The 11455-nt window shown below is 35.0% G+C and overlaps 1 protein-coding gene across 3 annotated transcripts in view; it reads left to right on the top strand.

Annotated features, from left to right (window-relative positions):
• Positions 1-11455, top strand: part of LOC106874401 (mitochondrial glutamate carrier 1) — an 81828-nt gene that overhangs the window by 18595 nt on the left and 51778 nt on the right. For all 3 annotated transcript variants that reach the window (XM_052971170.1, XM_052971169.1, XM_052971168.1), the window contains exon 2: positions 9497-9541. In XM_052971170.1, the coding sequence (XP_052827130.1) occupies positions 9525-9541 (17 nt within the window). In that variant the 5' untranslated portion in view covers positions 9497-9524. The remainder of the gene's footprint in view (positions 1-9496; positions 9542-11455) is intronic.

Raw genomic sequence — 11455 nt, forward strand, 5'->3', positions numbered from 1 at the left:
ATATAATCATTAATAAATCATAGGGCAGCAAAAAAAATTTTAGAAATTTAATTTACCACCAGTATATATATATATATATATATATATACACACAGTAATCCCTTGACTATTGTGGATGTTACATTCCAAAACACCCATAGGTGGAAATCTATGAAGTAGAAACAGTAATTTATCTATAAGTGTTATTAATATTGTAGTCTTCTAATGTTGATTAATGTACCAATGAATACTAACAGTGTACAGTCATATATTACATTAGATTTTCTATGACCTCTGATGTTCTGTCATGCTTTTGAAATGTTTCATGTAATGCCTGAAATTTTGTGTGGGGTGCGGGATTGTTGTTTTGATTGGATTGAGAACAAGTCCTAGTTCAAAACAATGCTCTGCAGTCATATTGAGAAGGTGGTGGTTGATTATTTTGTGCTACTTTCAATCTAGATAGTAAATAGTTCTCTTGTGAAGATAGAATTACTCCACTTGACAGTACAATGGCTCTGGCATCAATCCAAACATTTCCCTATTTTTGTGGTGTTTTTCTATTTGCTTTATGATGATGCTACAGAATGGTTCCATTATGTTTTATGAAAGCATTTCAGCTAACTAATAATAGATATCCAGCAAAATATTTACAAATGACTATATTGTTATGTAATAATTACTTACAAGATCATGTCATTGTTCTCATACCTTAGGAAACCTTCATTTCTTTTTAACCTTATTGAAAAATAAAACTAACTCTTAAATTACATTTAGTATTTGAATACTAAATATAGGATTCAGCTACTTGTAAATTGTATATGTGCTCCTTTTATTCTTAAATATAACAAAAGCTTGCTATGCATCTGATGTGAGCGAATTACAGATGGGATACTGAGTGTCACCCATTTCATTTTCATTTTTTTTTGCCACAAATAAAGTAGGAGCTGGCATTCGTCTTATGCATAAATGCATCAACAATTATGGTAAATGAGACAGCTGCTCCAAACAATTTATGCAAAAATTTGAAATTTTCAATCTTCAAAGCATAATCTTTATCTTAATAAAATTATCTGAACAGTGCTAGTGATTAATTGAACTTTCTTTATTTTTTTATATATTTAGCTACATTATGCACTGATCTATATAGTACAGAAGTTTGGGAGGCAATACTGAAGAATGTACTGTGTAGATCATCCTAATACAGTACCAGCCAGCCAGAAATTTACATTACTTAAATAGCTGGTGTACTGCCAATGATCCTCCAGTGTTTTGCAGGGAAGGACAATGCTATTGATATTTTATCTCCAATTAAGTCAGTAAGCTGGTAGAATCATTACTGCACCAGACAAAATGCTTAGCAGCATTTCATCCAATTTTACATTCTGAGTTCAAATTCCACCAAGGTCAGATTTGCTTTTCATCCTTTCAGGGTTGATAAAATAAGTATCAGTTGAGCACTGGAGTAAATTTAATTGACTTACACCTTCCCAAAGTGCTGGCTTTATACCAAAATTTGAAACCAATATTTTATCTCCAATTGTCATAATTTTCAGCAGCGAGTGCCTTTTATCATAGTTTTCATATTCATAGCTAGCATGGAGCTAAACAATGTTTCTAGCCAACCTAATTCACTTACAGCAACTTCACTACTTTCATGATTGTTATAATGTGGATCCTTGTCCACTTGTATGTTGTAATATTCTTGTCCCCACTATTATGTTGTGGTGGTATTTCGCATCTTTACTTTGACTCGTCTATTGTGCTATCACTGATAGCTCTGCAAGACAGTGACTTGAAATGTCTACCTTGCCAGTATATCACGTATATGGCATTGACTCCAACTGAGAACTTGTACAACTCTACTATACTGACTTCCTACAACAACTAGCTGTCTGACTTTATAGTGGCTTCTCATACAACTTTGTCATGTGGGAAGGAGTGTACCATTTTCATTACAACATCTTCCCTTTTAGTTATTTTTTTTCTTTGGGAAGCAAGCAATTTTATTTTACTTCATTCACCTCTCCTCCCTTTTTTTTTCCAGCTTAATATTTTTTTTTTTTTTGGCGTCTACTTGTAGAAACTCTGTGTTCTTCCTTTTTCTTCCACCTGTACACGTGGGTTCAACCACCTGTAATGGTATTGGTACCTGGAATGTGTAATACAGCCATTCCATACATTCTTCCAATCTGTCTGGTTCATTTTCTGTGAATCTTTTCTTCAATTGGTTTCTGTTTTTTTCAATATCTTTTCTGCTTTTAATTCCGTACATCATTTTTCCAATATACTTCGTCATTTTTCCTATGCACTTCATAATTTTTCCTTCTTCCCAGTATTGTTTTCCATTTTTATACGACCTCATGTACACCTTATCACCATTTTGAAAAATTTTAGGTTGTCTTTCCTGGTACTTTTTCTTTCCTCACCAGGTAACAGTTTATCAAAAACTGATTTCACCTTCCTCGCGAACATCGGTTCAGCTGGTGAGCTTCCTGCTGGTGTATTGGGATTCGGTCTCACCCTGTATACCCTTAGGAATTGCTGCAGAGCAACTTCGTCTGTGGTTTCCTTGTTTACTTTTCTCAAAGCTCTTTTTAAAATGTCCACAAAACGCTCTGCATGTCCATTTGATCTGGGATGGTAAGTCTTTATTGTTTTATGTTCTACTGTGAACATTTTGCAGAATTTTCTAAATTCACTGGATACAAATTGTGTTCCATTATCGGATGCAATCATGTCTGGGATGCCAAATCTTGTGAATAACTGGTGCAAACAATTTATTACAATTGAAGCAGTTGGTCTTTTGCGCTTAACAATTTCCAGTTATTTTGTAAAACTGTCATCTACTACTAAGTAGTAATAACCATTTAATGGACCCACAAAACCAATATGTAGTCTTGACCATGGACTTTTTACTTCTGGCCAAGGCTCCCATTTTTTTAGTAGGCAATTTCGCTGCCAGACCACATCCTCTGCAGCCTTTTACTACGTTTTTGACTCCCTTGTCCACCTTCAGCCTAAGCACTTTCATCCTTGCAATCCCCAGATATCCAATATGGAATTCTCTCAACATTCTTTTTTGTGGAGTCTCATGTATCACTACCCTTTGGCCATACATCAGTACACCATCACATGTTGAATATTTGTTTATATCTTCTTGTTTTTTTGTTACCGAACCTTTTTTTTTTTTAAATTTTGTTAATGAACTTGTCTTTTGACATGTGTCGCTTTATCTCCTCTATTGTTATTGGTAACTTGTACAATGTTCCACATTATGTGTTTAATTTCCCCTTCAGCTCTTAGGACTGCTATTATTGTGTCCTTCAATGGTTCACCATATCTGGGTATTAACCTGGATAGGCCGTCAGTATGTCCTAGCTTTTCCGAACGTAAATATACCATTGCATAGTCGTAGTTTAGTAGTATGGTGCCCCATTGCTGCAACCTGTTTGCTGTATGTACTGGGATTCCTTTCTTGAATCTATAAATCATTAGCAACAGGCAATGGTCTGTTTGTAGTCTAAACCGTCTACCATGTATAAAACTGTGGAACTTTTTTTATGCAAATATAATCACCAATGCCTCTTTTTCAATTTGGCTATAATTTTTTTCTGCTGGCAATAGCATTCATGACATGTGAGCTATGGCCTTTTGACTGCCATCTTCACATTTGTGAAGGAGTCGGCACTATCATCTGTTTCCACCATCATCTGTTTCCAGTATCGTTTCCAACTTCAGATGGAAGTGTGTGACCAACAAGTCTGAAGTTAACATACTTTTTAGTACCTCAAATGCCTTCTGGCATTTTTCTGGCCAAAACCATTTGGCATCCTTTTTTAACAGCTCATTTAGTGATGTTCATTTATGTATGTTCAGGATTTGTTGGCATTTGTTGGGGGAGGCATATTTCGTATCGCTGTCACCCTTGATGTCAATTATTGACCCAAATATTTGACTCTTTTCATCAAAAATTCGCACTTTTATTTTTCACAATACCTTTTTAATATGTTCAAAGTGTTGCTCCACTGACTCGCTTTTTATCAAAATATCATCGAGATAAAGCGATAGTGAAGTTGCAATCATTTAAAATTGCATCCATCACTTGTTGGAATATGGCAGGTGCCACTTTTACAGCAAAAGGAAGCTGCTTGAATTTAATCAATCCACAGTGTGTGTTTATTAAAAGGTGTGTGCAATCTTCCTCTACCTGTATCTGTAGATAGGCCTATGAGCAGTTTAACTTTAAGAAAATTTTTTCTCCATTTAGTTTTGAGAAAACTTCTGGGTTTGGTAATGGATAGTTGTGTTCGAGTAAAGTCATTAAATCCAGTTGAAAAGTCCGCACACACTCTTAGTTTATTACTTTTTCTATACATAAACCGTTGGAGCTGCCCAGTCTGAATTGTCGACTTTTTCAATTATAGCTAAACTTTCTTGTCATTCTAGCTCATTATTGATCTGGTCCAATGCCGCAAATGGTACATTCTGTTCAGGCCTAAAAACAGGTGTTGCTTCTTCTTTTACTGCAATCCTCGCTTTTGTTTTAGTGCAACAGCCTAATCCTTCCAAAAAAACATTTGGAAACAATTCTTTAATTTTTTACATTATTTACATTCGATGGATATTTGTCCTCCTCTTGTTTGTTGTTAACACAATGTTTCAGCTGATATACCCTCCAGCCTTCTTCAGGTGTCTTAGGGGAAATTTTGAACCTGGGTTCTCATTCCTAAGGTATTTTTCGATGTTATTATTATTGTTCACTGCTTGGAATCAAACTCGGAATCTTGGCGTTAGTAGCCCGCGCTCTTAACCACTACGCCATATGCCCGTGGGCATATGGCTTAGTAGTTGAGGACAAATATCCGTCAAATGTTAATAATGAGGACAAATATCCATCGAATGTAAATAATGTACATAATTCCTCATCTCTTAAATATAGAACTGAATTCTTTAAATTTTTTTGTCTCAGTTATTTGACATTTGAACTTTTAACTGTGCTGACTACATTTTCACAGGGAACATTAATATAGGTATCCCAAATTTTAAATAACTCCATGCATTCTGTGCCGAATAGGTTTAGTGATTTTTTCAACACATAAATGATTGTCCTTCTTGTTTTACGTTAAAAAGTTACATTGCAAATACATTCGCCGATGAAATAGAATTTCTTTCCTGTAACACCATATGCTACTTTATTTGATTTAAATAATTTTGGCTTACTGATTTGTTATCATGTTTCTTCATTTATGATAGCGATGTCACTACCTATGTCTAATTGCATTTTGACATTAGTGGTTTCGATTCTTACTTTGATGAATTTTCTGTTCATTGTACAAACATTTTTCTCTGATGACAAACTATTTATGTTTTCTTGTCTGGTCCAATTTTTCATCGTCTTAGTTCTGCAGTGTGATTTAATGTGTCCTGTGTTACTACAATGAAAACACTTTGCTTTTTTGAATGGACACTCTTTTCTCAGGTGCCTACCCACCACATGTCATACATGAGTTTATCTCTTAATATGTATCATGTTTTTTGTGAAACACTTTATCCATCTTCTGACTTTTTCGCACTGGTTTTATCTGTAAGCAATTTCTGCGTTGGAGTTCGCCTTACTTTTAATATCATATCATACTCTTCTGACAGTTTCTGAAGAGTTATATCCAGGTTTGTTTCCAGCTTTGCAAGAATTTTCATTCTTACTTCTGCATCCTTTTTAGCAGTAAATCCCTGAGCAAAAATCAGGTGCTTGAATGAGTCTAGAGTTAGTTTATCCAGTTTAAATTTCTCGCACTCTCTTTTCATTCTACCTGCATATGTGGTTAAAGTCTTCATCATTGCTTTTCTCAGTGTTCAAATACTTCCAGCATATGTTGAACAATGATGTTTTTTTCACTAAACATCCTACATAAAATGTCAGTTGTGTCTGAAATTTATGGCAGAAACTTTTTGGGGTAATATAAAGTTATAGTATTTCTCATGCACTATCATTTCGCCAGTTTCCTCAGAATTTGATGTGTTTTCATTTCATCCGTCCAGTCTTGGCATTCTTTTTCAAAAATTTTTTCAAATCTTTGGTAATATACCTTGAAAGTGATTCCTTCTTCTGAGTAATATTTAAATTCATTTATTGAATTTGCTACATGGTCTGGTGAAGACGTATTTTTCGGTTTTGTTATCAACTTTATTAGTTGTAGCATTTGTTGTTCTTGTTGTTCACTGAGTTGTTGCTGTTTTTGCAAGTCAATTAAACCCTCTAACAAGTTTTCCATAATTTTACGGATTTTTCATAAAATCAAAAATGTTTGTTACTCCTCTGTCGAGTTTTTAATTTCTACACATTGTTCACATAAATTGTTTATTTTCTTGTGACAAGAATTTTGTTTTCAATGTTGTCCACATGAATTGTTTATATCCTCATCGCCACTGTTATAACGTGGATCCTCATCCACTTGTATGTTGTCATCAGCACTGTAATATTCTTGTACCCACTATTATGTTGTGGTGGTATTTCATGCCTTATCACCATTGATTCGTCTATTATGCTTTTGTTGATAGCTCCACAAGACAATGACTGGAAACATCTACATTGACAGTAACTCAAACTTGTATATATCACACAACTGACACTGACTCCAACTGAGAACTCGTACAATGACTCTACTACTATTGACTCCCTACAACAACTAACTGTCTGACTTTAAAGTGGCAACTCATACCACTTTGTCACATGGGAAGGAGTGTACCATTTTCACTACAACAATGACTTACTCTACCAATTTGACATCCCTGATTATCACATTTAACCCTTTAACTGTAAAATTAAATTTCATGGTCATTCCAATAATGATGTTAAATGTCTACCGAAAAGTATAATTGGTATTTTCTGCAAATCACATTGCTTCAATAAAGTTGACATATCTCTACAAAAATAGATTCAAACATGACATTCCTCAGTAAAAGATAAATTAATATATAAAACTGCTTTCTGCAGTTAAAGGTAATGAAATTTTGAGTGGATATATCTGATTTCCACAGTAAATGGGTTAAAAATATCGTGCATCAATGATCTGCATAAACCAAGGTCAGCCTGATGAAGCAGACCTTTGATCAAAGGTATCCTAGCCATGACTATCCCATTTTTTTAAAAGTGTCTATCCATTTTTATATGATGGTAGTGTTGTGATTTGAGCAAAATTTAATCGCTATACTCAGCAGGTCAAGCAACAGTGTAGAAGTTTATTCATTAGTGACGTAGTAGTGGATGTTTCTGCTGCTAAATAATCTATAAGTCAAACTGTATGATTGATGTATGGTTTCAGTCACAGACTTGATACTGTAGGCTGCTCAGAGAACTAAGAGCTCAAATCTTTTTCCTTCTGTTCACTTTCTGACAACTTTAGGAAAAGAAAATAAATTCATCCCAATTCTATTTTGTTCAGTTTATAATTTGAGTTTACACTTCTTTTATGAAAGGCAACAAAAAGGAAATTTTAAAATTCTGTTTTGTAAACATTGTTTTACATTTAATTAATAACAATAAAATTGCATATATATAACAGTGCTATTTCAACCCTTAGTTAAAAAAAAATACTGTGTTTTCTAGCACACGAGTCAATATACTATATAATATAAACATGTAGTTTAAACATTCAAATATCATCACTACTTTTCCAAATCCTGCTGTACTTCACACAGAAGTTTTGGCCTTCTAGTATCATCTTGGTCAACTTAACATTTTTGGCTATAAATTTTGATCTGAAAAATATGACTAGCATTCTTTTATTCTTTCACTTGTTTCAGTCATTTGACTGTGGCCATACTGGAACATCACCTTAAAGGGTTTTTAGTCGAACAAATCAACCCCAGGACTTATTCTTTGTAAGTCTAATATTCTACCAATCTCTTTTGCTGAACCACTAAGGTATGGGGATCTAAACACACCAACATCAGTTGTCAAGCAGGGGCGGGGGACAAACACAGACACAAAGATACACACAAAATCATCATTATCATCATCGTTTAATGTCTGTTTTCCATGCTGGCATGAGTTGGACGGTTCGACTGGGGTCTGGGAAGCCAGGAGGCTGCACCAGGCTCCAGTCTGATCTGGCAGTGTTTCTACAGCTGGATGCTGTTCCTAATACCAACCACTCCGAGAGTGTAGTAGGTGCTTTTTATGTGCCACCGGCACAGGAGCCAGAGGAGGCTAGCAACGACCACAATCAGTTGGTGCTTTTTACGTGCCACCGGCACGGAAGCCAGTCAAGGTGGCACTGGCATCAGCCACATTTGGATGGTGCTTTTTACGTGCCACTGGCATGGAGATCACAACTACAATTTCTATTTGATTTTGATGTACTTGACTCAATAGGTCTTGTCAAGCACAGCATGTTGCCCTACAATCCAAGGTACTTTTGAGTGGGCTGGGGCTGGTTATGTGACACTGTTGTTGGTTACAGCTGGAACTCACTTTATTTGCCAGGTCTTCGCAGTCACAGCATATCTTCAGAAGTCTCGGTCTTTCATCATTGCCTCTGTAAGGCCCAACGTTCAAATATATATATATACATATATACAAACAACAGGATTCTTTCAGTTTCCACCTACCAAATCCACTCACAAAGTTTTGGTCGGCCCAAGGCTATAGTAGAAGACACATGCCCGAGCTGCCACACAGTGGGACTGAACCTGGAGTCATGTGGTTGAGAAGCAAGCTACTTACCACACAGCCATACCTGTGCCTAGTATAGTGGAAAATATTGTATTCAGTTTGAAATTCCAAGAATGTTACTGAAGAAAGATGGAAAGGGTTACAATGGCTAAAACATTATTACTATAATATGAGAACACATGTCTGAATATATCAGTGTATAATAATGAAACTGTCAGCTACATCTAGTAATTTATATCTGGCTCAGAGGTAAATTTACCTCCGTGGTACATATTTCAAGACTTAGAATTTAGTTATGGTTCAGTACTGTATAAATGCTAAAGCAACCCTGTAACTTATATTTTTATCTTTTTACTTGTTTCAGTGACAAGGCTATAGCCATGCTGGGGCACCACCTGGAAGGGTTTAGTTGAGCAAATTGACACCAGTATTTATTTTTAAGCTTAGTACTTATTGTATTAGTTTCTTTTGCCAAATCTCTAAGTTTTGGAGACATAAACAAACTTAACATTGGTTTAGAGTAGAGTAGGGACAAACACACACACACACACACGTACATACAATGGACTTCCACACAGATTCCATCCACTAAATTCATTCATGAAATATTGGTTGGCCCAGGGTTACAGCAGAAGATACTGATCTAAAGTGCTGTGCTGTAGGACCGAACATAAAACCACATGATTGCAAAGTGTGCTTCTTTACCACACAACCATGCCTGTATCTGAATTTTTCATTCTCCTTTTGCCTTTATTTGAAATTTTTTCATTCATTTTTGGTTTTCATTCAAATTTATATTCTACATTTTACTTTATTATTATTTTTTTGTATTTTTTCTAGATTTATAAGTAATATTTGAAGAATTTTGATGGATTCAAATTTCCTGTAAGTTTCAATTTATTTTTTCTTTTGCCTTTAATTTCTTCCCATTTATTTATTTATTTTTTTTTCTAGTCACACAATCTTGAAGCTTGAAATGCTTTGCTGATAGTTGGGCCAGTTTATGATTTAAAAATACAGCATTTGTTTCCTATTGTGATGTTTTTGCAACAAAACAGTAGAATATTTTGTAACTCGTTTTCTCAACATGCCAGTGTAACATAAAAAGCACCTGTGCTGATGCCATGTATAAAGCACTTGTGCTCATGCTGCATAAAAAGTACCTAGTACACTCTGTAAAGTGATTGGCATTAAGAAGGGCATCCAGCCATAGAAATCATGTCAAAACAGACAATTGGAGTTTGGTGCACCTCTCTGGCCATCCAACTCATACCAGCATGGAAAATGGACATTAAATGGTGATGAATCTGTATCCTCTCTTTTCTTCTGCAGTTACTATACTAACTGTTATTTTGATCTTACTGCATTAATTCTCCACTTCCAGATAAATTTACTCATTACACCTATTTCTCTTCTCTTCAAACCTATGCTGTCTTTCCTACAAATTTAAAAGAAACTTTATCTGCAGTTCTTTATACAAGGACCACCAACAAATTCTTTTCCTCATGTACCTGTGTGGTAAGAAGTTTGTTTCCCAACCACATGATTCCAGGTTCAGTCTCACTGCATGGCATCTTGGGCTAGTGTCTTCTATTATAGCCCCAGGCTAACCAAAGCCTTAAGAGTGGATTTGGTTGAGGGAAACTGAAAGCAGACTGTCATATATACTGTAATGCCTCGATATATGAGTTAATTTACTCCCAGAGACCACTCATAAAGTAGAACAATAATTTCCCATAGTAGCAATCTTATAAATCATAATTCGATCCCAGGAAAATATTTTACCTATAAAATTTTTAATACTCATAAATAAATGACAATAAAACAACTGTAGAATGTATTTTATATAAAGTAAAAAGAATGTCAAAGTCATTTATAATAAAAAATATTATTATTATCGTATTCTGAATCGCTTTCACTCACACTATTCTTCTGCACACCATCACTTGTAGACATGATCGCCAATTCACAAGTACTCCTAGATGGACTTGTAGATTTCTTTTTAAAAAACAAGTCTAGCATTGTTTTCTTAGAAGAAGCTTTTTTTCACTCTCTATAAATTTCTTAGTAACACATAGAAGCATTTGTTATAGAAGTAGAGATTTTTACTCTTCATTCAAAACTTGGATCTTGTGCTTGAAAAATAAAACCCGTAAACCCAAGGTCTTGTAAAGCAGGTCCTCGTAAAGTGAAGTATTACTGTTTGTACGTGTGTGTGTGTTTTCTTTGTCTTGACTTCATGTGACAGTTACGAACAAGTGTCACTGTCATGCAAGCAGTGTCCTTTGTTTCCAAAATTCCATGGAAACATGTCTGGTCATGGGGAAGGAAACAGGTGAGGGTTGGTGACAATAAGGGCATTTGGATGTAGAAAATCTGCCTCAACAAAATTCCATCCAGTCCATTGAGCATGAAAAAGTGGGTGCTAAAACAATGATGATGATGACACTAAGACCAATTCTATAAACCTCCCAAGTGAACTGGACCAATTTCACTCATCAATTTCTCTCTGATTCAGTATCATTTCCTCCTGCTATGGGAAATGTTCTATCACTTCAGACAACAATATAGGAAATAAAATAAAATCCCAAACTTCAGTTATTCTACAGTGCTTTCCATTCTCTTTAACCACCTATTTTTTAAAAAATTTATTTTGCTTGTTCTTGCTTAAATACAATTAGCTTTAATCCATTTTCAAAATAAGAATTAGATGGCCATGGCTGGAATGCTTTTTATCATAAGTTTGCTCTGTCATAGCTGGCCAGGATATGAACAATAAGTTTGTAGATATGAAAAGCA

This window comes from Octopus bimaculoides, chromosome 10, assembly GCF_001194135.2.
Source record: "Octopus bimaculoides isolate UCB-OBI-ISO-001 chromosome 10, ASM119413v2, whole genome shotgun sequence".
NCBI lineage: Eukaryota > Metazoa > Mollusca > Cephalopoda > Octopoda > Octopodidae > Octopus > Octopus bimaculoides.